The sequence below is a fragment of the Pipra filicauda genome, unplaced genomic scaffold (assembly GCF_003945595.2).
Source record: "Pipra filicauda isolate LSUMZ 115617 unplaced genomic scaffold, ASM394559v2 scaffold428_size586839_pilon, whole genome shotgun sequence".
Taxonomy (NCBI): Eukaryota; Metazoa; Chordata; class Aves; order Passeriformes; family Pipridae; genus Pipra; species Pipra filicauda.
This window is the reverse complement of record NW_024104563.1, coordinates 404,430-428,374: the sequence shown is the minus strand read 5'-3', so window position 1 is coordinate 428,374 and position 23,945 is coordinate 404,430. Positions and strand designations below refer to the sequence as shown.

The following is a 23,945-nucleotide window of genomic DNA, read 5'->3' as shown; positions in this document are numbered from 1 at the left end:
CAGTTTTCATGGACCTCCTGAGCCAGAGCTGAGCCTTTTGCTGTGATAATCCCTGCTGGATTTTTCTTCCATGAACTTGAGCTGAACCCACCCTTTTCACACACGTGAGCTCCCAGTTTACTTGTTCTCAGAGATAATCCACAGATGAGATTTCTTCAGCCGGTGTTCAAAGTGCCTGAAGACAAAAGCCCATCGTCAGGCTTTTGGAAATCTGGGATTTATCCAAGTGCCCTTTGCCTCCAGCCCAGCCTAGGCTGAGCTCAGCCCTGGGGGGGACATCACCTGAGTCCCCCATTCAATGTAGGAAAGGAAAGTAACCAACCAGCCATCCCAGAGCCAGCCGTGGTCACACCTCCCCAGGACCACAGGGACCACCATGGATTGCCAGGACCACCAGGGACCACCTGGAGCACCTTCACCTTCCCTTTAGACCCCTGGAAATCTCTCAGCCATCTCCAGCGGGTCGTGCTGCCTCTGCCCCTGCTCTCGTGTTACCCTGCCTCCAATGATTTAAAGTTGTTTCCGCTGTCTGGGCTCCTCCTCCTCGTTCTTGAGATAATTGCTGAGATTTCCATTTTGCCAGATTCCTGGCCTTTCCCTGAACTTACTCCCTCAAAGCTCTTTCCGAAGGACCAGGCAGCTGCCCTGTGATATCCTCCCTCTCACGTGCTTCCCGGGAGTTGTGATGTAGCAGTTCCCAGCCCTTAGTCTTTGCTTTGCTGCTCTCCCTCCTTTCCTTTTCCAAGACACTAACTGCACATCCTCTTCCAGCTGTGAGTTAGGATAGACCCACCACTAGCCTGCCTAACCAGGTCATTTGGATCAACATGGGCTGGAGAGCATTCAGATGAGCAGCTGCAGCCAGGAAATCCAAAGATGCAATCCCCAGGCAAAGTCCTCCAACGCTGGAATCCTCCGGCAAAGGGAGGGCAAGACTCAACAGCCAGGAGGGATTGGTTGACATTGTTTCAGCCACAAGAGAACATGTCATCGAGCTCTAGGATGGATGAACTCAGGGGGGTGGAATGAGATGATCTTTAAGGTCCCTTCCAACCCAAACCCTTCTAGGATTCTCTCGCTCCATGGTCACTGTCACCCAACCCACTATCACCTTCTCAGTCCGTTGCTCTCACTCAAAGGGACTCATTTAACTTCTCTGCTTGCTCTCCCTGGGTGTGTTACACAGTCCGTGCCTGGTGATTTGGTTCCAGTTGGAATTGGCAAAGCTCAGCTCAGGTTCAGCTCAGTTTAAGAAAATAATAATGGTTTGACCTATTTGGCTCCGCTCCCCCACAGACCACACCCCCATCCTCATTTGGGAAAGATGAAGCAAGAGAGGGATCTCCCACCCCTCCTAACAATGGTGAGCTGCTGGGATTCATGGATGTCCTTGAGAAAGGAAGGACTGGGCTCCAGGAAATACTACGAGAGCCTGAGGACAAAATAAATAGTGGCAATTGGGCACAGCAGCCCATCCTCCTTCCTGAATATCCGTAGAGTTGGGAGCTGGAGGAAATTACAAACTGCTTTTGAAGATTCAGGTACCCAGATACCACCTCGGTCCCCGAGCAGGGTGAGGTGAGGTGGCTTGACCTCACCAAATGTCCAGCAGTGCTTTAGGATCATCACAATGGACCTCCACAGGTAAGGTCCAGACTGCCCCGGGATCACCACAGTGTCCTCTTGGACAGCAACCAGCCTCCACAAAAGCACTGAGTCATCTTTTACAAGTCACAAGGAATCCCTTGCTTATTTCTGGCCTCTAATCCACTCATTAATTCCTGCCCCAGTGAAAGTTTGCACCTTATTACTGAGCTGGACTTAATGGCTCCAGATTCCACCTCCTGGATCTCCCCCAGCCTGTCCCTGGCGCTCCCCGGGATGTGGCAGTCACTCCCTGAGGTACCGGCGTGGACCAGAGGACACTGAGTCGTGAACGTGCTGTTCCACGAAGGACTCTGAGTCACGAGGGTGCTGTCCCCTGAGGGATGCTGAGTCACGGGGCCGAGCTGTGCCAAGGTACTCCTGACGAGCTGAGGACATGGGAGCAGGGAGGCAGCAGCAAGGGGAACCCACCTGGCTGTGGGAAGGGCTGTGAGGGAGGGGAAATGGGTGTGGGAGGTGATGGGGTGTGACAGGGCAAGCAGGGGACGTGTGGGTGACAGCTGAGCTCTCCAGGTGTGTTGGACATGGGAAGGGGAAGTCCCCAGTCACAGGAAGAGAGAAGGTGGCAATTGGGTCCAGCTGGAACTGGCAAAGCTCAGCTCAAGTTTGGCTCAGTTCAAGAAAATAATAATGGTTTGACTTATTTGACTCCCCTGTCTTGGGCAGGATGGGCAGGGGGTGAAGCACCCAAGGGATCCTCCATCCCTCCTACCAAGGATGAGAAAGGAGGAAGCATCAAGCACTGGGGGTGCAGGAGGGGTGGGAGGGCTGGGCACCAGGGGTACGGGGGGGGTTGAGGTCCATACACCAGGGCTGGGGGGGAATGGAGCACCAAGGGCTGGCGGTGCAGGAGGGGTGGGAGCACCAGGGATTCAGGGTGCAGGAGGGTTGGGAGCACCATGTACTGGGGGTGCAGAAAGGGTGGGAGCACCAAGGATTGGGAGTGCATGAGGAATGGGAACAGATTTGAGCTTGGGGGGGTGGGAGCATCATGTAATGGGGGTGCAGGAGGGGCAGGAGCACCACACACTGGGGGTGTGGGTAGGATGGGGTGCAGGTGACACAGGTACAGAGGCTGGGGCTGATGTGGGAGCACCGTGGCCATGGGGTGTTCTCGGCGTGGCAGGGATGTCTCGTCATTTGACAGGGTGACAGGCCACAGCCAGGGAACATGTCCTGTCCTAGGGGGCTGTGTGGGACATGGGCAGCTCTGTGGTGGGAGGACAGCCCTTCCCAGCCCTGTGAGAGGTCACGAATCAGCTCCATGAGCTGCTTCCCCCCGTCTGCCTGCCCGTCCTGCTGGTATGATCTGCATCCAGCTCTGAGCTGGGCTGTTCTGATTTACATCTCAGCCTCTCCTTCCTACCTGGTCCTGAGCCATGTGGGTGTTGGGGCCAGGGCAGATGGTTCAGTGACAGCAGCCCTGGGTGCCATCAATCACAGCAACGCTGGGATTTACAAACTGTGAAGTCGGGCAGGAGCCCAGTGATGCGGGGGGGGTGTTGTGGTGATGAGTGATGTGTGTTAGTGGGCAAAATCCATCAGCCCCTGGACACCAGAGGGCTGGGCTTTAGGGAAGAACTGGACAGTTCAAGGGCTGACAGTCTCTGGACACATTTGGATGCTGGGAAAGGAAAATGCTCCATTCTCTGAGGGTGTGAGTGTGGGGCCATCCCAACCCACGGCAGCGCTGGGGTGTGAAACCCCACCAGCCATCCTGGTCCTGCTGTCTGTCACCTCCTCAGCCATGGAAAGATCACAGAATCATTAAGGTTGGAAAAGCCCCCTGAGATCATCAAGTCCAACCATTCCCCCAGCACTGCCAAGGCCACCACTGACCCATGTCCCCAAGTGCCACATCCACACAGCTGTTAAATCCCCCCAGGGATGGATGGGGACTCCACCACTGCCCTGGGCAGCTGGGACAGGGCCTGACCACCCTTTCAGTGAAGAAATTTCTCCTAATACCCAGCCTAAACCTCCCCTCTGCCTCTGCCTGCCATGGGGGCTCCCCGCATCCCACCAGGCTGGTACCCCACAGAATCTGTGGGGCAGAGTGGTGCTCTTGTCTGGGAGAAGAGAAGAGAGAAAAAACAGAGAAGAGGCACCTGGGAGGGCTGGAAAAGTACACACTGAAGGGATCTGATTGCTCCATAAGCTCAGGGGATGGATGTGGGTGCCAAGGCAGGGGAGCAACAGGACCCAGGCTGGGATGCCTGTGGTTCTGTGAGGTCTCAGCCACGAGAAGCTGCTCAGAGCAGGAGCTGGACATGTTCAGGGATGCTCAGTGCAGCCTGCAGTCTGCATCCCACCACTCACCCCACAGGACAGCCACTGTGGCTGCTGATGGTCCATGACACGGGGGTATGTGTGTGATGGACATCGTTCCAAACCCCCTGGATGTGTCAGGGTGCCCACAAAAGCACAAGCCTTGGGCACTTGTGTCCCTCTATGCTCTTGCTGGGAACCAACTGACAGTCACTAATTGATGCCACTGGACTCATCCATGGCTCTATGGGTAACTCCGAGGCACACAAGGTCATGGGACCCCTCATCTCATCACTCCACTCTGATGAAGAGGCCTAGGAATATCCCAACAGCTTTTGTTGGTACTGGAGGACAGCATTAGTCCCACCCCAAGGGCCAAAGATGTGCCAGGGATGCCTTGCAAAGGCCCTGGGGTGTGCAAGCCCACCTGCCTGGTGAACTGCTGCCACTACACAATTCACCCAGGGGTCCAGGACTGACTTCGAGGGGGGACCTGCAGGTCAGGTGACATTGCCCACGCTGGCCTGACCCTGCAGAGGACCCAAACCCAGCTCAGACCTGGACTTTCCCATCACCCGTCCCAGCTCAGCAGCAGGTTTGAGGGCAAGGGAACCCACCTAAGCTGCTCTTCCACCCCTGCAGCAGCTCCTTGGTGAGGGAGGGCAGGCGAGGTCACACCAGAGATCTGTGGGCTCGGGGTGCTCAGCCCCCGCCTCGGGGCCACGTGTTCCCCCAGTCTCCCTGCTGAGGGGTGATGGGGACACCCCAGCAGAGCAGCCGGACTGAGCTGCAGGGTCCCAGCAGGACGGGGGGATGCACCTCACCAGGCACAGCCAGACCCCCTGTCCCCAGGCAGGGGACAAGGACAGCGCCCCGCGGACCTGCTCCATGGGAGCAGGACATACGTGCCCCAGGGGGAGCCCTCCAGCACCAGGCCACGTGTCAGGACAAAGTCCAGCCTCACATCAGCCCTGGGAACGCTCCAACCTGCCACAACCTGCTGCCATTTCTGTCCCCCACCATCCTCAGGGGACAGCCCAGTGTTGGCACCGGGTCCGGTCCAGACCCCCGCTGGCCGGTGCTGGGTCCAAGCTGGGCCCAGGCCAGCCCGGAGCCGTGGTGATGAAGTTGTTTGCACAGCTGTGAGCTCTGACAGAGCCAGCCAGTCCCGGGAAGGAGGTGTTTGGAAAAGCGTCGACTGATCCGGGGCTGGATCCGGGCGGGTCAAAGCTCAGGGAAAGCACAACCCACCGGGGGCATCAGAGCCGGGGGCAGGGGGATGCTGGCAGTGCCCCCTCTCCCTGGTTTGTAAATGGAGGCTCTGTTAGTGGTGAAAACCATGATGGGAGTGTGGAAGCCGTTGTGAGAGGCCCGGGGGCCACTGCCATGCCGGGGGGGCAAGTGGGAGGGGTGGGATTGGACCCACGCCGGTGGGTGCAGAGGGGACAAAATGCCCGTAGGGTAGCATTTTGCGGTGGCAAGAGCTGTCATAGGGCTGCAGCCCCCCCCGCGGGGCCCATCCTGGAGCCACCCGTGTGTCCTCGGTGTGGGTGGGATAATCCCTCCTTTCGCGACTCCGACCCCTCGCCGCCCCCAGCCCCACACGCCTCTGTGCCACCCTCCCAGGAGCGCTCCGAGGGTGTCCCCGGGGGTGACAGCGGAGCCCGGCGGGCGCGGGGTCCTTCCCGCGGGTGGAGGGCTCCCTCTCGAGGGCCCCGGGCAGCACTGCCCGGCCCGGGGGCTGAGCTGAGCCCACGCGGGGCCGCGGGCAGGACCTGGAGGGCAGGGGAGAGGAGGGACACAGGGACCACTGAGGAGCCGCAGCGAGGAGAGCATGCGGCCACCAGCGCGGCCTCGGGGCTCCATCAGGGCACTGCAATTTCTTCCAGTCATTAATTAGCGGCTGGATCCGTCCCCTTCAGCGCTGGAAACAGCCCGAGGCGATGGGGCACAGCTGTGGCTTGTCTCACACGCCACGTCCTCAGTACGACACCAAAGGTTGGTTTAGCAGAGGACGAGTCGCTCCCAGCGCGGCGGGGACTCCCCAGTGACCTCCCATGGGGCACTTCCAAGAGATAACGAGCGTCTTGGTGCATTACAAATTCTGGGCACCTGGACCAGGCATTTTGGAGAGCGATGATGTGGAGAAGACACCCTACCCATCTCCCCGTGCATCGTGTTGGCTCTCAGGGCTGCTTCTTGCCCTGAGCAAAACCCAAACTTCATGTAGAATATACACTCAGGACACCTTAATATGGAAGGGACCCAATAAGGATCAAGTCCATCTCCCTGCTCCCCGTAGGAGCCAAGATGCTCCTCCTCCTCCTTCCCAGCTCCGAGGGTCCACGGTCCTGTTCTCTGTCCCCAAGGGGCAGCACAGAATGACCCCTAGCCCGTGGGGAAGGACCTGCTCCGGTGGTGGGTGCGCCCTTCCCGGGGTCCGGGAGAGCCACTCGGCGCTGGGATGTCCCTGTCACAGGCGGGGGGAGAGGAGGGGTCAGGTGGTGGCCGGTGTCCCCACTCGCTGGGTGACATGTCGGAGCGCAGGAATTAGATGCGTGTGCAGGGACGGAGGTGACAGAGCAGCATCGGGGCCCTGCGGGGCTGGGACAGGGGGCCAGGATGGAGGTGACCTGTCCGGGGGACTGTCCCCGCACCGGGGACGCCAGTGACAGGATAGGGACTGACCCCCACACGGGACAGAGCAGCAGAGACAGGGGACACTGCAGTGGTGGCCCTGGGGCTCCTGGTGCCACCTCCTGTGGGCATGTGGTGTCACCCCACCCCCCCCGGGCATTTTGTGTCACCGTCCCTGGGTACTTGGTCACCTGCCAGGGCACTTGGTGTCACCATCCCAGGACACTTGGTCACTTCCGAGGTGCTGGGGCCGGGTCCTGAGCTGGGTCACTGAGCCAAAGGGGAGCGGGGGTCCTGTCCCTGGTGCCGGGGGCGTGTCCCAATGCCAGGGGCGTGTCCCGGTTTCGGGAGTCGTGTCCCAGTGCCGAGGTCGTGTCCCCGGTGCCGTGTCCCGGTGCGGGGGGAGTGTCCCGATCACGAGGGGTGCCCCGGTTTCGAGGGTCGTGTCCCCGGTGTCGGGGGCGTGTCCCGGTGTTGGGGGCGTGTCCTGGTCACGAGGGGCGTCCCCGGTGCCGGGGGCGTGTCCCCGGTGCCGGGTCCGAGGGTCGCGGCGGTTCCCGGTGTCCCCGGGATGGTGCTGCCGTCGGGGGTGCGGGAGCGGGTGGCGGCGGTTCACGGGGGCTCGGCGCTGCCCGAGCGGCTCCGGCTGTACGACGGCTGGGCCACCGACTACGACCAGGTACCCGGGACAGCGGGGCATCGGGGGGGGTGACCGAGGCTGTCCGCGCTCACCGCCGTGTCCCCGCAGGATGTGGCGGCCCTGGAGTACCGCGCACCGCATCTCGCCGCCGCCTCGCTCGCCTTCGCCTTCCCCGCTGCCCCCGCCGGGGCGCGGCTGCTCGACGTGGCCTGTGGCACCGGGCTCGTGGCGCGGGAGGTACCGAGGGGGAATGGGGTGGGATGGGATGGAACTGGGATGAGGGATAACGCCCGTCTGTCCCCGCAGCTCCACCGCCGCGGGTTCCGCTGCCTGCACGGCGTGGACGGCAGCGCGGGGATGCTGGAGCGGGCGCGGAGCACCGGGCTCTACCAGGAGCTGCGGCAGTGTGTCCTGGGCTGGGAGCCGCTGCCCGGGCCCGCAGGTAACGGGGCGGCACCGGGCGGGGGGAGAGCCGGGGGGACCCCGAGGGGTCACCCCTTGTGTCCCCGCCCGCAGGTAACGGGGTGGCACTGGGTGGGGGGAGACACGGGAGGACTCCTCGGTGATGTTCCTCGTGTCTCTGCCCGCAGATAACGGGGTGTCACCGGGTGGAGGGAGCCCCGGGGGACCCCCGGTGACACCCTGTCCGCAGGTAACGGGGTGGCACTGGGCGGGGGGAGCCCCGGGAGGACCCTTCGATGACCCCCCCCTGTCCCTGCAGAGCAGTACGATGCCGTGACGGTGGTGGGGGCTCTGGGCGAGGGGCAGGTGCCGAGCACGGTGCTGCCGGAGCTGCTGCGTGTCACCAAGCCGGGTAAGGGGGGTCTCGGTGTCCCCTCCCCGCCGGGACCCCCGCGGTGGTGGGATGGGGACGCGGAGCCCCGGTGGATGTGGATCTCCGGCTGGGCGCTGGTCCCGTGTCACAGATGGGGTGTGGCTTTGTTCCTGGGGCCTGGGATGGTGATGGCCCGGGGTCCCTGACTCTGCTCGCTGGCAGGTCCGGGCGGTGGGACGAGGCAGGAGTTGGCGGTGGCACTGCTGGTGCGTGACAGCCTGTGCTCAGGCGTGACGTCCTGCCCATTCCCTGCCCACTGCCCTCCCCATCCCCTGCCCACTGCCCTCCTGCCCTGCCCGTTCCCTGTCCGTGCCCTGCCCGTGCCCTGCCCGTCCCCTGCCTACTGTCCTGCCTGTCCCTTGCCCATCCCTGGACAGTATATCCCTTGCCCACTGCCCTCCTGCCCTGCCCATTCCCTGCCCAGTGCCCTGCCCGTCCCCTGTCCCCTGCCCTGCCCGTCCCCTGCCCTCTGTCCTGCCTGTCCCCTGCCCACTGACTCCTGGCAGGCTCTCACTGCCTCCCCTTGTCCCCCACCCTTTCCGAGGGCCTGCCACGCCCAGGGAGGGACACCCAGTGTCAGTGTCACCCGTGCCCTGTCCCACAGGAGGCTTCCTGTGCCTGACGACGAGGAGCAACCCCTCGAACCTGCGGTACAAGCGGGAGCTGGAGGCAGAGCTGGGGAAGCTGGAGCACTGTGGAGCTTGGCAGAAGCTGCTGGCCCAGGAGGTGGAGCACTGGGAGAGGGCCATCTCGGAGGAGGAGAGCACCCGGGGCACTGGCTACATCTCTGGAGTGGTCTACCTCTACCAGAAATGCCCTGTGCCCCCCCTCGAGGAGGAGTGAGAGCTGGCATGGCTCTGGAGGGGGGGTGAACACTTGGCCTCCTGTATAAAATTCAGCCCAGTGACCCCCTCCTGGAGCAGGGCAGCTGCTGGAGGGGGATAACATTTTGAGGGAGTGTCCCCATTCCCTTCCCCGTGTCCTTCTCCCCGAGGTCTGGGCCTAAGGACCTTGTCTGCTCCTCAGCATGGGGAGGCTCTCCTAGTCTCACCAGGGTCTCCTGGGCACCACCATTAGCTCTGACATTCAAGTATTGTCCCCAACACCTCAACCCTCACCGTGACATTTTGCAGACCCACATGGCTGTTCAGAGCCATCTCCTGTCCAGGATGTCTTCTCACTGTGCCCACCTTGGCGCTCGTGGTCAAAATCTGGATCTTTCTTTGTCTTCCACTCCCAGCCCCCCTGGGCTTTACCTGGGGAGTGCTGGAGGTGGATCCCCATCACTGTGTCCTGCAGCCTCCCATCCTCATCCTCCCCAGGGGATAACCCAGTGCACACTGAGGTGCAGGAGACCTCCACATCCAGAGCAGCAGCAGCAGTGCCAAGGTGACACCCAGCTGGAGAGGCTTCCAAGCAGCACATCCACCTTTCATCCCACAACAGCTGCTCAAATCTCTCATTTTCCCAGAGCTTTGTAGTTAATGGTCTGGGTGGGAAATGAGTTTGGAAGGAACTTGGGGAGTTGGTGGCTGCTCCCCACCCAGGAGTCACCCAGCACTGCCTGCCCAGCCTGTTCCCCCAGCCCCTTGCTGTGCTACCTACGCAATTCCTTCTCCACTGATCCCTTGGGAAGTTTTTTATCCAAATCTCTTGCTGGAATATTTGAGGTTTTTTCCCTTTTCCCTTCCCCCAGACCTGTTCCTGCTCATCCTGTTCCCATGGTCCTTGGGAACAAGTTACTTCTTTCCCCTTGGGAGCGTTTCCCAGGTGGGAGGCGGTGGCTGTGTCTGTCCCTGTCCCCCACTCAGGGTATCCTAGATCTCCAACACTCACCCTCCCCATGGCTCCTGCCATCCTTCCACATTGTCCCCCCAGGTCTTGGGGTCCCTGTGCCCATCATGGGTAGCTGCCCTACCACCCTCTCCCCCCGTTTGTCCCCAGCACTGTCCTCTGGGCAGCTGGGGGTCGTGGCTGTCCCCAACCCTGCACTTGGCTGTTCAATAAATCCCCGTCCCCGCTGTCTGCCTGCTGTGTGTTGTTCCTGGAGCAATGGGGCTGTGGAGCCTCTGGGGTGGGTGGCCAGGAGCCTGGGAGTGGGGATTGGGCCTTTCTCTGGGGGCTCAGAGGACCTGGTGTCCCCCCTTGTGCCCCTCTTAGCTCTCAGCATCCTCTCACTGCCTCAGTTTCCCTGCTGTGGGATACCCCAGGAGCACCCTGGCTGGCTACTGCTGCTTTCCCCGTGGGGACATGGGGACGTGCCAGGCACTGAGGCAGCAGCCCTGACCTGGCATCAGGCTGGCAGGGCACAGCACCCCCAGGATATATCACCCTCCTCCCCACACCGCGCCATTCAGAATGAGCCCAGGCAGCCTCGGTGGCACCAGGTTATTTATAGTCCCTGCTCTGGGGAAGGGCACATGCTGGAGGACCATGGTGGGGTGCAGCCAGCATCGGAATGGGGATGGGGATAGGGATAGGGATGGAGATGGGGATGGGCATGGGGAGGGGGATGGGCATGGGGATGGGACAGGGATGAGGGTGGGGATGGGATGGCACAAGGAGGCAGGGCAGGGACAGTGGTGCTCTCTCTTGGTCTGGCACCTGGGCACAAGGGCTCACACGTAGTCCTTCATGGGGTAGCCTGCTGAATCGCAGGTCTTCACCCCTTTGTAATTCTTGGCGTAGGAATCCTGCGGGTATCGGGTTCCCACGCGGCACATGGTAACCCCACCGGCGAGCAAGAGGGCAAAGGCGATGAAGCCGATGTAGATGGCAGCCCCCACCTCCCTACTGACGGCCTCGGGCCCCGTGGGGGTGTAGGTGTTGTTGATGATGTTGCTGGCAGTAAAGGAGACGGCGACGAGGATCAGGATGGAGGCCATGATGAACAGGGAGCCTGACGAAGACATGTACGCGCCCTTGTTGCTGCGGTCGCCGTCCATGCAGCTGGAGAAGGTTCCACGTACGATGGAGATGATGATGCCGATGAAGGCCGCGATGAGGGCGATGACCACCACGGGACGGGCAATTAACAAGTCGGGGGTGATCTCCAGCATGGAGTTGTAATATCTGCACTGTGACTGCCCCGTGCCATCGTTGGAACAGGTCACCCACAGCCCGTCCGAGTAAGACTGGGTCCCTACGTTGTTGGAGCCGAGACAATTTGTCACCCTCCACATGGGCAGGGCACAGGTGAGGATAGTGGCCACCCAGCCCACGACGGCTGCCACCAGCCCACTTGTCTGCACCGACATCGTTTCCATGGTCAGTACCTGCAGGGACAGGGCACAGCTGTCATGGACATGGCCCCAAGTTAGGGGGTTGCTGGAGAGCACAGGCTTTGTCTGCTGTGTCCTGCTCCCCATCGGAGTGGGAACGGCTGCAGGACAGCGTGGGCACTCAGGGGATATGGGGACATGAGTGACATTGGGCAGTGCTGAAGATCAACACAGGGACACAAACGACATGGGGATATGTGTGGCACGGGACATTGCTGCAGGACAGCATGGGGACACGAGTGGCATGGAGACAAGAGTGACATGGGGCACTACTGCAGGACAACATGGGGACATGAGTGACATGTGGCATTGCTGTGGGACAGCATGGGGGCACACAGGTGGCACTGAGGACCCAGGCCCTGAGCAGGCCGATGTGCAGGGGCCCTCATGTGTCACACTGTCCCCTACAATGTCCCCCCAGCACAGGGCAACCTCTGCCATCACCCCTTCTTGGCACATGGCAAGTGTCAGGGAGGCGACGGCTTTTGGGAAGCAGGATGGGGGGCTCACGGTGCCCCTCCTGCCATGCTCCAGAGTGCAGATCCCCCACCCCACACTCACCCCGTATCCTGCTGTGGCAGCAACCCCCCAGTGCCCACCCCATGCCCTGCTCCACCGCTGGTGCTTCAGCCTCCTTGGCCATGAGCATCGCGCTGGGGGGCACAGGCGGGGAAGGCAGCCCTCCCTCCCTGCAGCACCGGCTGCTCCCAGATGGAGTGCAGGTTGCTGCAGTGCTCTTTGGACCCAGGATTTCCTCTCTGAGGTGCTGGGAATGGGTCAGAGCTCAGCTCTGCTCCAATCCCAGCTGTGGAGGGCAGCTCTTTCAGTGATACCGGCTCTTGGCCCCCAGGAGCAGTCCCCATGGGGCAAACCCTGGTGAGGGGCTGTAGGGTCACCACAGACATCACCCCTGGCAGAGGGGTGTCTGTTTAGGCACACACCAGACACACAAACAGCTCCACCACGGTCACACGTGGCTGCTGTGGCCCTGGCTCAGCCCAAACCAGCTCAGCCCAGCACGGAGCAGAGTTCAACCCCGGGTGCCTGTGCCCAGCAGCTGGGACTGGTTGAGTTTTTATGGCCCCGAGCTCAGCGGGGTATCGGTTGTGCCCGGCACACCCTGCAGCACTTGCTGGAGGTTTCACCATCATTTTCCTACCCCAGTTTCGGTTTCTCCTGCCTCTCCTTTCCCGTTGTGTCCCCACTCCTTTCCCAGCACCTTTCATCCCTCGGTGACCTGATGGACACCCAGCACTGGGACCTTGGGCCATGAAAGACCCTTTGGGCCAAAAAAAAGTTAAGGGTGTCATCCTGGGCACCCTTTCCCAGCCAGCAGGACCTGGACCACAAGAGACACCCAAAACAAGGTGCATGACCACCCACACAGGGACAAGCAGTGGCCCCCCAGGGAAAAGCGGTGCCCCCACAGATCCCGAGGCACAGCAGGGATGTTTGCCAGAGCATCACACTCACAGTTCCACCTGGCCACTGCCATTACAGGGCCACAACAATATTTTCCACCGTTCCCGGTCCCAGTGAAAGGAGGGGAGAGTCCTCAAGCCCCAGACCCACATGAGACACCCACAGCCAGGCAGCCAGAGTCAGCCCTCGTCCCCACACCCCCCGAGGTGGGAGGGAAGGATGTTCCCAAGCGCAGGGAGCACTGGCAGTGCCGGAAAGGGAGATAGGCAAAGCACCCTGCACTGCCCACGCCGGCCCCGGGGTGCTCCCAGCCGCGGTTGTGGGGTGGCCCCGGGGCCAGCGCGCCCCGACTCGCCCTCGCCAGCGCCTGCCACCTTCTTCCTGCTCGGGTGGGAAGGTCACACAGGCGTGGGACAGCTCTGGCGTCACCAAGGCACTGTGCCATGGAGACACCCGCTGTCACCCCCGGGGTGGCCCGGGGAGGGAGCGGTGGGGAATGCCAGGGCTGGAACAGGGCGGGTGGGGGTCGTGGGAGGCTCCGGAGAGAAGATTTGGGGGATCTCAAAAGAATGGGGATCTGCAGCACAGGAGCACCGGGTTGTCCCGCTAGCAGGTGTTGGAGAGGGTAAAGAAAAAAAGGCACAGCGGGGTCTGAGCAGCTGCTGTTTAATGCGGGAAGGATGGATGCGGGGCCGGACGGCAGCACAGCCAGGGGGACCGAGAGCCACCCTCTCCCACCCCCGGGCACCCCGCTCAGGGAATGTCGAGCGGGGCGATGGATGGGGTCGGGTCTGAGAGTCGCCCCCCTCCACGCGGGTGCACGGCCCCGCTCGGCTCCCGCCTCCCCGACCGGTTCTCCCAGCCCGGCTGCTGCCTTCCCACTCCCAGGATAATGATGCCCCCGCCCTGGGGAGCTGCCGCGAGAAATCACACTCCGTACGGCCACTCCGAGCCCCGAAAGTAGGTCATAGTCAAAATTTAGGGTACAGGCAGGTGAAAGCCCCTGATAACCCTCGACACCCTGCCAGGGTCCGCAGAGCCACCACGTCCCCATGACCACGTGGGACAAGTTCGCTGTCCCCACCAGCACCGACACCGCCACCCAGCCAGAGGGACTGACAGTCCCGGGGAGCTTCACCCGGTGAGAGCCCCGTGCCACCCGAGGGACGGGCTCTGGGAGCTCTGTCACCACATGGCACACCCCGATACCGAGAGCCAGGAGATGCTCGAGGGGGGCATCGGGCGGCATCTCAGAGAAGATGCCTCTGCTGGATGCTCCGGGAGGGGGGGAACAGGACCCCCGCCGCGGGCAGCCAGGACAGGATCTCCTTGTTCCCTGTCTCAGCTGAGATTAAAGAACCGGCTCCAATCCAGGCAGAACAAAGGCAGCTCTGTCTGCCCTCCCTCGCACTGCCCCGGCGCCCGGCCAGCCCCAGCCCGGCCGGGGGGGCAGGTCGCGGGTCCGGGAGGTCCCAGCTCCCTGCGGTGGCCGGGGGGTCCAGGCGGGAGCGGCGGCTCCTACACGTAGTTGCTGGCTGGCAGCGAGCGGGCGGCCGTGAACTTGGCAGAGTAGGGCTTCTCCCCCCGGGGGGGGCAGGTGCAGCACAGGATCCCCCCCCCCAGCAGCAGCAGAGCAGAGGCCGCCCAGCCAATGTAGAGGGACGAGCCCAGGTCCCGCTTCTGGGAGTCGGCAATCAGCGGGTTGTAGAAGTCCTGGACGATGCTGTTGGCCGACCAAGAGATGGGGACGAGGATGAGGACGCCGGCCACGATGAAGATGATGCCTGAGAGGATCATGACCCTGGCTTTGGCGGTGTCGTCCTCCACACAGTTGGTGCACTTGCCGCCGGCGACGGCGAGCAGGGTGCCCAGGATGGCCAGGACGATGGCCACCACCACCATGGCACGGGCGGCTTGCAGGTCCTGTGGCAGGCCCAGCAGCGAGTCGTACACCTTGCACTGCATCTGCCCCGTGCTCTGCACCACGCAGCTCATCCACAGCCCTTCCCAGATGATCTGGGCCACCACGATGTTGTTCCCCACGAAGGCCGTCTCCCGCCACATGGGCAGCGCGCAGCAGAGGATGGAGGCCAACCAGCCGATGACGGAGAGGGCGATGCCCAGCACCTGCATGCCCATGGAGGCCATGGCTCGCTCCCGGCACCCCTGCCCGCCTCCCGCTGTGCAGTGCCGGCTCCCGGGACCATGGCAGGCATTATATGCCTTTGCCGAGGGAGGAGCGCCGCCACAGCCGCCGTCCTGCCGCCGGCACCGGACGGAGGGGTAAAACCAGTTTCCCGGGATTCCTCCACTTGTATTTCTCCCTCCAGCGCTGACACTTAATATCCCGGTTGCTCCCACGGAGGAGGACACAGGGGACCGGGATCAGGCCACCCAGGCGCAGGAGTGCGTCCCACTGCTGTCTGTGGGTAGGCAGTGCCAAGGGCAGCACTGGGGCTCAGCCTGGGATGCTGAAGGGGAAGAGCCGGTGTCCAGGCACCGGGATGTCTCTGCCATTACCGTCAGTACCTTCTGTTCCATCACCTGGATGGGTTTCTCCACGTTTTCATGCCTCAGTTTTCCCCCAGCTCACGGTCACTGCTCCAGCAGCAGCCCAGTCTCAGGCCCCCCACGGCCCCGTGCTGGGAGAGCAGCACACCGTCCCCCCCGCTGCCGGGCTCCGTGCCCAGCAGGACACAAGCAGCTCTTGTTTGCTCCTTGGCATCCATACCAGCACTTCCCAGCCCTCCATCAGGCCTCGGGCAGGAGGTGTCACCGCCCAGACCCACAAACCGGTTGGAGCAGCTGCTGGTTCCCCAAGGAGGAGAGACGGCACTGCCCGGGGCAAAATGGGGGGCAGACCCCAAACCCGCCCCACCTTGTGCTCCACCACCAGCCAGTGTTCACAGGGCTGCCCTCAGCCCCACATCTGCCCATGTCCTGGTGCCTGCTTGGTGGCTTGGGGCTGTGGGGGGCAGAGGTGGCCTCAAGGTGTCCCAGTGCTGTACCCACTGATCCCAGTGCCAATGCCAACACCAATGCCAACACCAACACCAATACTGATGCTGATGCTTTGGGCACTGCCTGACCTCTCCTCTTTTAATCCATGACTCCCACACATGTCCCCTCCCTACTCCCTCTGAGCCCCTCCGGCACCTGCACAGGTGCTCAACAGACGGCAAGCAAGGACAGACAGACGGACATTGCACTGTTTCATCACCACAGCTTAATCCTGGGCCTCTGGGAAAGATAAGAAGCACTGAGATAATCTTAGTTTTCCTGAGCACTGGGGTTACTGAGATGATCTGATCCCTTGTGCTAATTGCTCGGTGTGATGGGTTCTAGAGCTGCATGGGATGTCCCCGGGCATCGTGTCCCAGTGTGGTGGGACAAGCCAGGTGGTCCATGCACTGCAGTGCCAGGAGGATGCCTGGGGACATCCAGGTCTTGCTGCAGACTCCAACCTGGGGGACGAGTCAGGACCCTGCGCCAGAGGAGCCGCCAAGGCTCCATCCCTCTGTCCTGCTGGAGTGCCCACATTACTCACATACCAGTGTGGCCACCCCGGGGCCAGAGCCTTGTGGTCAAGGGCTCCCTTTAATTTACGAGGTTCCAGGGCATCCCCGCCGGGGCCAGACTCTGCCTGAGGCTTTCACCTCCCAGTCGGGTGCTGTAACCACCACGTAATTTGGGGCTGGAAAGAGGGACACACCCACGTGTGTGTGTGCCTGGCATGGGCCGTGTCCCTGCAGGCACGTGGGGATGTGTCTGTGGGCTGGGGACAAATGACAAAGTGAGGACAAGGACTCCTCCATGCGCGGAGCATCAAACACCTGAGCTGCTCACATTCCCCCTCGAGCCAGAGCAGGCGCCAGCACGGCCTCCCACAGCCAATTACTGTAATTAATGCTGGAACGTGACATATATTCCAGCTGGTGGATGCCATCCAGGGACAACCCCCGTGCCCTGTGCCCTTCCCCACATCTCCCAGTGACGTGCCTGCCCGCCCAGCAGCACCAGCCTTGCGTCCCCACCACTGGCAGCCAGCAGGACTGACAGACACTGGCTTGGCACAGAGTGGAGGAGCAACAGCCACCCCCAGTGCCCATGGAGCCTGAGGATGGTGGTGTAGCACAGGTTGGACCTCCGAGTGCCTCAGCACATGCCATCCAGGACCACCACCCCATGGACATCAGCCCCACATGAGCACTGGTCCCATGGCCGTGTCTCCGTGCCCATTCCCAGTGCATCTTGCAGGATCCCAGTCCCTGGCTTTGTCCCAGTGCCATGGCACAGGCACATGTCCTGGTGGGACCACAGCCCACCTGCCCAGCAGGGAGCTCCTCCACCCCAAAACAGGGTGCTCAGCCCATCCTGAACTTTGGCCATCCAGCACCCGCCCCAGCACCCAGCCAGGTGTGGATGCCCTGCCTCAAATCCAGCAGGATTTGCAGGATGGGGGAGCCCGAGTTCCTGTCCCTGATCCGCTGCACTCCTGCCCCAGCATGTGCATCAGGAGATGCCCTCCAGTGCCTGCTCTGGCTTCACCAGCATGGGGACACACTGCAGTGCCTTGAGGGCCCCCTGGGTAGTTAGGCCATCCCCAGGCAGGGAGGTGGCATTAAACCCAGCGTCACCACGATGCCAGGCACCACCAGGTGCACAGCATAGGCTACACCACCCTGACCTTGCTCAGGGCAGAGGACACCCCACAGGGAGAAGGCTCAGGGCACAAATCTCCTGCCAAAAAGGGCCACCAAGGACACAAGTGACAGTCCCATCTCACACACAGCTGGCACCAGCTCAGCCCTGCACTGAGCCAAGAGACCCTCATTCCCCAGCGCCCGCACATGGACCTACCACCCCGGCTGCTTCAAGGTCCCAAGAAGGCAGGTGACAGTTGCCAGCAAGAGACAATCCACCGGGATCTCTGGCTTTGCATCTGCCAAGCGAGGCATGGTCACCAGCCCTCCCGCTCAGCCCACATGGAGCAGGCAGCCAGGGATTAGTTACCAGCAGCCCAGAGACTGAATGTTCCCAAAAAAACATCCTTGCCCGACATAACCCCCCTCGACCAACTCAAATGTGCACAGTCAGGTTGTTTCTCAGTATGGGAAAGCAAAGCCTTATCGGCTCAGCAGGAGAAGAGCTGTGTGCCGGGACCTGTGGGGTCCCTGCGGGCAGAAACGGGACCTTTGCCCTGAAGTCACTCCAAAAGTCAAAGCTCTGTCCAATTTCTGAGCAACAAGTGGCTCCCGACATGTAAAACACCCCCAAGTGCTGCCGAGGTGCTTGGCGAAGGGATGGGGGAGACGATGACCACGGGTCAGGAAGGAGGATGCGGGCGGTGCAATGGGATCTCCTGGCCGGCGATGCTCGCAGGAAGGGGATGCTGTGGCAAAGCCGATCCCAGCACGGCCCAGCATCCCCCGGGCGAGCCCCCTGCCACATCCCGCTGGCCGGTGCCCCCCAGCCCCCCGTGTGCCGGCACCTCCCTCCCCGCCCCGCCGGCAGACAGAGCTGCCATTGATGCTCGGAGCCGCCTTTACCTGCTCGCCGCCGCGTCGGAGGGGTTCCAACAATGGGTTGCCTGTGTGCCCTGGTCAGCACCGAGACAACAGTCCCGCGCCTGAAATATAAGCGGCCGAGGCAGCACTTACCGCCCCGGCCCCGCTCGCCCGGGGGGGGAACGCGCGGCACTCCCGACCGCAGCGGAGGGGAAACACCCCAAATCCTGCGCCGGCTGCCGCGCACGTGAGTGGGACGCGGCCCCGAGGCTCCCGGGGCTGTTGCTGCCGTCACCTCTTGCTCACTCCCGGGATGATGGGTTCTGGGTGCATGGCAGGAAGGGGATGCTGCACTGGGTGCCCCCCCGTTCCCCATCCTTCTTGCCCCCCCAGGTGTCCTTCCTGCAGTGTGAGCCACCAATCTGGTGATGCTCCCATGATCTTTGGGGTCTGACCTTCATTCGGCGTCTCTGCGTCTGCAGCGGGCAAACCTGTCACCATGTCACCGTTGTGTGACCACAACTGTGGCCACCCCGCTTTGTCCTCATCCCGGGGCACTTGGATACTCCCCATCCCTCCCCAGCTGCGGGGGACAGGGAGGGGGATGCAGCAGGAGGGATGGGTGTGCCCCACAAGCACACTGGCTCCGTTCAGCTCTTTGGTAAACACTATTGATCCAGTTTCCTCACCACAAGAATGTGTCCTGCCAGAGGTGACCGGAACCCTAAAACCCCGGTGATTTGCTCCTTCCCCCACCCTGAGTCAGGTGTCAGTGGCTGCCCCAGGCAGACACAACACTGGACAGAGCCTGTACTTTGGCAATTTGGGATGACAAAGTGTGAGGACGCGGCGCGTGGGGCTGATTGCAGGGTCGGGGGCTGCGGTGCTTTGCTGCCTCATCCCACCCCACTCTGCCCCAGCAGCTCCTACCCCAGGGGTATCCCCACTGCCCCACATACCTGCCTGGAGTATCCACCTCTCCCCCTGCACCACAGCCCTACCAGGGATGACCCCATTGCCCCACACCCCTGTAGGAGGTATCTCCCCTGCCCCACATCCCTACACAGAGTATCCCCCCCACACACACACACACACCTCTACCTGGGGTATCCCCCTTGCCCCATGCCCTTGTATGGAGCATCCCCACTTCCCCACAGACCTGCCTGTGCTATAACCCTGCCCCTACTCCCGAGTACCACAACCCTGCCTGGGGTCCACCTTGCCCCAGAGCCCTGCCTGGGATAAAACCCTGCCCCAGAGCCCTGCCTGTGGTGTAACCCTGTCCTAGAGCCCTGCCTGGGGTACATTTGCACCCCAGAACCCTGCCTGGGGTACCCCTGACCCAAAGTCCTGCTTGGGGCACTCCCTTCCCCCTACCTGGGGTACCCCCTCACCCCACAGCCCTGCCTGGGGTACCCTCTGCCCCAGAGCCCTGCAGCTGTGTGTCTGTGTGGCTGTGGGTGCATGTGCTGGTGTGTCTGCAGCCGTGTGTGTGCTGGGGAGGTGTGAGTACCTGCACTGCCAGCGTGTGCCTGTTCACCTTTGTCACTGTGTCTGTGTGTGTGTGTGTCTGTCCACGTGTCTGTGAGTCTCTGTGTGTCTGGGTGTGTCTGGGTGTGTGTGTCTGTGAGCTTGGCTGTGAGTCTGTGTGTTTGTGTGAGCCTGGCTGTGTGTGTGTCTGTGAGTCTGTCTGTGAGTCTCTGTGTGTATGTGTCTGGGTACAAGTGTCTCTGTGTGTGTGTCTGTGAGCCTGGCTGTGTGTCCATCTTTGTTGCAGCTGTGTGTGTGCCTGTGTGAGTCTCTCTGTGAGTCTGGCTGTGTGTCTGGCTGGCTGTGAGTCTGTGTGTCTGGCTGGCTGTGAGTCTGTGTGTCTGGCTGGCTGTGAGTCTGTGTGGCTGTGAGTTTCTGTGTGTGTCTGTGTGTCTCGGTGTGTGTGTGTCTGTCAGTCTGTGTCTGTGAGTTTGGCTGTGAGTCTCTGTGTATCTGGCTGCATGTCTGTGTGTCTGTGAGTCTGTGTGTGTGTGTGTGTGCCTGTCTGTGAGTCTCTCTGTGAGTGTGTCTGTGAGTCTCTGTGTCTGTGAGTTTGACTGTGAGTCTCTGTGAGTCTGACTGTGAGTCTGTGAGTCTGTGAGTCTCTGTGAGTCTGCGTGTCTGTGTGTGTGTGTCTATGAGTCTCTGTGTCTGTGAGTCTCTCTGTGAGTGTCTGTGTGTCTGTGCGTGTCTGTGAGTCTGTCTGTGTGTATCTCTGTGTGTGTGGGTCTATCTGTGAGTCTCTCTGTGAGTGTCTGTGTGTCTGTGTGTGTCTGTGAGTCAGTCTGTATGTCTCTGTGTGGGTCTGTCTGTCTGTGAGTCTCTATGTGCCTGTGAGTCTGTGTGCAGCTGCATGTGGGGGTGTCTCTGCCGGCAGAGGGGGTGTGTGTGTCTGTGTCTGTGTGTCTGTGCACACCTGCACCCCAGGGCCGCTGCCACACCCCTGCCTGCACACCTGGGGGGCCCTCAAACAGCCCCGACCCCCCTGTTTGCCACTGACACCCTCCTGTGCCCACCATCACCTGCCAGCAGCACTGGGTCATGGATCGGGTCCCCCGAGGGCCAGGACCCCCAGGACCCCCAGCAATGAGGGCACAAAGCTCTGAGGTGCTGCTTGCATGGGCTCCCTCCCAGCAGCACATATGGGGTCACACCTGGCTACCCCCCCAACTGTCTGTGGGGACTTGGGGTCCCCTTGGGGGGGTGATCAGGGTACAGTGGGGTGGCAGAAGCTCACCTAGCCAGATACTGGGGATTTTGGGGATGCCATGGTTTGCCAGAGGCTAATCTGGCTGGATATGGGGTATTGGGGTGTCACGAGGTGGTCAAAGTCAGACACAGGGGGCTGCAAGGAGCTGGAGGCCAACCTGGATGGGTACAGGGTGCTTGGGCAACAGGGGCTGACAACAGCTGACCCAGACAGATATGGGGTGTCAGGGGGCTGTGGGGTGGCCCCACTGGTTGTGGGGGTTCAGGGTGCTGCAGATCAACAGATGGTGATCCCCCAGCTAGAGGGTATTGGGACGCTGTGGGACACCCAAATCCAAACCCCCTGGCTGTGGGGTGTCAGGGTGCTGTGAGGGTACAGCCAGGCAGTTACAGGGCTCCCACCCCCATCCCAGAGCTCCCTCCACAGCACCAGCTGCCAGCATCCCACCGCGCTCTTGAGTAGTTAATAAGTTGCAGAGGAGATTTTTGGAGCAGGCAGGGAACAGGTAGGAGCAAGTCCGTGTCCAGCAACCACATTCCTGGGCAGAGGGGGGGCTGGAAATGCTGGCATTACCCCCAGCATGCAAAGACTGAGGGGGGACACAAGCACCCCCCAGCCATAGGGCTGTGGCTGACACGTCTGAGGGGATTGCTCATGCCTTGGGATGTTTTTCCTTTTGCCACTGCTAGCTCAGGTTGTCGGGGTGACGCTGCCGGGGTGGTTACGTGCATTATCTGCTTCCTTCAAGGCCACGAGACTTGTGCAGGATGAGTAAAGATCATTATCAGTCAGTCAGAGTATCCCTGACAGTGCTCCCGGCCCCGCACGGTGGGAGCAGGAGGGGGCTGGGCGGGGGTAGAACGTGCTCCCATGGTTCCTGCCAGGCCAGGAGCACCCGTGGGTCCCCTGGAACGGGGACACAAACCTCAGGGCACAGCGAAGGGGTTGCACTTTGCACGGTGATGCAAAAGTGCCCCGTGCTCACCGAACCCCAGTTAAACGTGAGCACTGATAACATTCTCCAGAAATCAGCCAAACCCTGACCCGCCAGTACCTCCAGGGAGGAAAGGTGAGCCCTTGGCATTTCCACGTCCCCAGAAAGGGGGTTGGCAGGTCAGAATGAGTCTGGTGGTTGTGTTTCCCGATACCTATCGCCCGAAACCAAGGGGATGGCCGTGGCAGGTGGCGTTTCTCCTCCTCCCGCCCTTCTCTGGTTACTCGTCGCCATCTCTGCAAACAAAGGGGAGGGTGTGGGACGCAGGTGACGGGTGACGGAGGAGCGCAGAGGAGCGTCCAGCAGGCAGCACTGAAACCCCACCCCGGGCCGGCCGTATAAATGCCGCTGCGCACAGGTGAAAGCCGATCCCCACGGGCTGCGAGCGGCGGCGGGTGACGGCGACGGATTCGGTCCGTGGGTTCTTCTTTGCCATCGCTCGGAGCGTGCCACTGAACCGTCCACCATGTCCATGGGGCTGGAGATCGGCGGCGTGGCCTTGTCGGTGCTGGGGTGGTTGTGCAGCATCATCTGTTGCGCGTTGCCCATGTGGAGGGTGACGGCCTTCATCGGCAACAACATCGTGACGGCCCAGATCATCTGGGAAGGGCTGTGGATGAACTGCGTGGTGCAGAGCACGGGGCAGATGCAGTGCAAGGTCTACGACTCCATGCTGGCGCTGCCGCAGGACCTGCAGGCCGCCCGCGCCCTCCTGGTGGTGTCCATCGTCCTGGCCGTCATAGGCTTGATGGTGGCCATCGTGGGCGCCCAGTGCACCCGCTGCGTGGAGGACGAGAGCACCAAGGCCAAGATCACCATCGTGGCCGGCGTCATCTTCCTGCTCTCCGGCGTCATGACCCTCATCCCCGTGTGCTGGTCGGCCAACACCATCATCCGGGATTTCTACAACCCGCTGGTGATCGACGCGCAGAAGCGGGAGCTGGGCACCTCGCTCTATGTGGGCTGGGCGGCCTCCGCGCTCCTGCTGCTGGGGGGGGCCCTGCTCTGCTGCTCCTGCCCCCCCAAAGAGGACAGGTACCCCACGGGCAAGGTGGCCTACTCCGCCCCGCGCTCCGCCGTCACCAGCTACGACAAGAGGAACTATGTCTGAGCCCCCCTCCCCGGGATCCCTCGGCACCCCCCACCCCACCCCACCCCACCCACCCACCCACCCCGGGACCCCCACGGCCCTCGGTGGAGCCCGGGCACGGCAGCGCCGGGGCGGGGGGGCGCGAAGGAGGGGACGGGGCCGGCGGCGGGGTCAGGGCCGGGCTGTGTAAATAGAGACAGTTTCGGTTAAACACGAGGCAGTTTCGGGTCGGCGGGAGAAGCGGCGCCCGGCGAGGCCCCGCCGCGCCGATGGGGCAGGATGGGGGCGGGATGGGGACGGTGCCCCTCCCGGCGTGTCCCCCCCATCGCTGCCGGCCGGGCACCGTCTGTCCCTGTTACGCGTGGTCTGTACCGGTTACATTTGTCAATAAACGTGTCCTGTTTTGGTACCCGAGTGTCCTTGGGGTGTGGGGGCACGGGGAGGGGGGCAGCGGGCTACAGGCCCCCCAAAGGGACACCCTACACACCTTCCAAGGGCAGTACCGGGACGGCACCGGGGTGGGGACTGGAGGGGGCTCAACCGCACCCCTCTCCCCCCGCCCCGGGGGTCTCTGCTCGGGTGGCAGGGGTGGCGGGGGGGGGCACACCCGTTACCCCACTGCGGTCGGGAGGCATTGCCGGAGCCGCTGGATGCCTCGGGGCCACTCCCTGCCCGCCGGTCCAAAGTCTGGGTCCCCTGGGGAGCCGCGGGGCGCTCCCCCCCGCCCGGGGAGCCGCGCTGGGGCGAGGCCGCCCTGCCCGGCCGCTCCCCGCGCCCTCCGCCACGCTCGGCCGGGCAGGGACAAAGGGGCAGGAGCCGGCGCGGCAGCGCTGCCGGACGCCGGCAGGCGCGGGTGCCGCCGTGCC

The 23,945-nt window shown here is 62.3% G+C and overlaps 4 protein-coding genes across 5 annotated transcripts; 2 read left to right on the top strand and 2 right to left on the bottom strand.

Moving 5' to 3' along the window:
• The first annotated feature begins 6,990 nt into the window (after nt 1-6,990).
• METTL27 (methyltransferase like 27) lies at nt 6,991-10,067 on the top strand. 2 transcript variants are annotated; one of them, XM_039385694.1, is made up of 5 exons: nt 6,991-7,249; nt 7,319-7,447; nt 7,517-7,652; nt 7,937-8,024; nt 8,650-10,067. In XM_039385694.1, exons 1-5 carry the CDS (start codon nt 7,142-7,144, stop codon nt 8,915-8,917), a joined length of 729 nt encoding a protein of 242 aa, XP_039241628.1. In that variant the 5' UTR covers nt 6,991-7,141; the 3' UTR covers nt 8,918-10,067. The 2 variants fall into 2 exon arrangements, with proteins under 2 accessions (XP_039241628.1, XP_027585087.1); XM_027729286.2 differs by having other exon boundaries at nt 7,107-7,249; nt 7,932-8,024.
• A 352-nt stretch (nt 10,068-10,419) lies between these two features.
• Nucleotides 10,420-18,314, bottom strand: LOC113992175 (claudin-4-like). Its single transcript, XM_027729242.2, has 2 exons — nt 18,298-18,314; nt 10,420-11,320 (listed from the first exon to the last, which is right to left on the bottom strand). Exon 2 carries the CDS (start codon nt 11,309-11,311, stop codon nt 10,664-10,666), a length of 648 nt encoding a protein of 215 aa, XP_027585043.1. The 5' UTR covers nt 11,312-11,320; nt 18,298-18,314; the 3' UTR covers nt 10,420-10,663.
• On the bottom strand, nt 13,532-16,981 carry CLDN4 (claudin 4). Its single transcript, XM_039385695.1, has one exon. It carries the CDS (start codon nt 14,894-14,896, stop codon nt 14,267-14,269), a length of 630 nt encoding a protein of 209 aa, XP_039241629.1. The 5' UTR covers nt 14,897-16,981; the 3' UTR covers nt 13,532-14,266.
• Nucleotides 18,315-22,315: 4,001 nt separating the features above from the next.
• CLDN3 (claudin 3) lies at nt 22,316-23,472 on the top strand. The gene has a single exon (XM_027729283.2). The coding sequence runs from the start codon at nt 22,456-22,458 to the stop codon at nt 23,098-23,100; it is 645 nt and encodes a 214-aa protein (XP_027585084.1). The 5' UTR covers nt 22,316-22,455; the 3' UTR covers nt 23,101-23,472.
• Nucleotides 23,473-23,945: the final 473 nt, after the last annotated feature.

What these genes read in the sequence shown, in the direction of transcription:
- METTL27 (XM_039385694.1), top strand. Translation starts at nt 7,142, where the DNA reads ATGGTGCTGCCGTCGGGGGTGCGGGAGCGGGTGGCGGCGGTTCACGGG. An exon ending in GGGCCACCGACTACGACCAG is followed by an intron (nt 7,250 to 7,318) that starts GTACCCGGGACA and finishes GTGTCCCCGCAG; the next exon opens with GATGTGGCGGCCCTGGAGTA. An exon ending in CCGGGCTCGTGGCGCGGGAG is followed by an intron (nt 7,448 to 7,516) that starts GTACCGAGGGGG and finishes CTGTCCCCGCAG; the next exon opens with CTCCACCGCCGCGGGTTCCG.
- LOC113992175 (XM_027729242.2), bottom strand. Translation starts at nt 11,311, where the DNA reads ATGGAAACGATGTCGGTGCAGACAAGTGGGCTGGTGGCAGCCGTCGTG.
- CLDN4 (XM_039385695.1), bottom strand. Translation starts at nt 14,896, where the DNA reads ATGGCCTCCATGGGCATGCAGGTGCTGGGCATCGCCCTCTCCGTCATC.
- CLDN3 (XM_027729283.2), top strand. Translation starts at nt 22,456, where the DNA reads ATGTCCATGGGGCTGGAGATCGGCGGCGTGGCCTTGTCGGTGCTGGGG.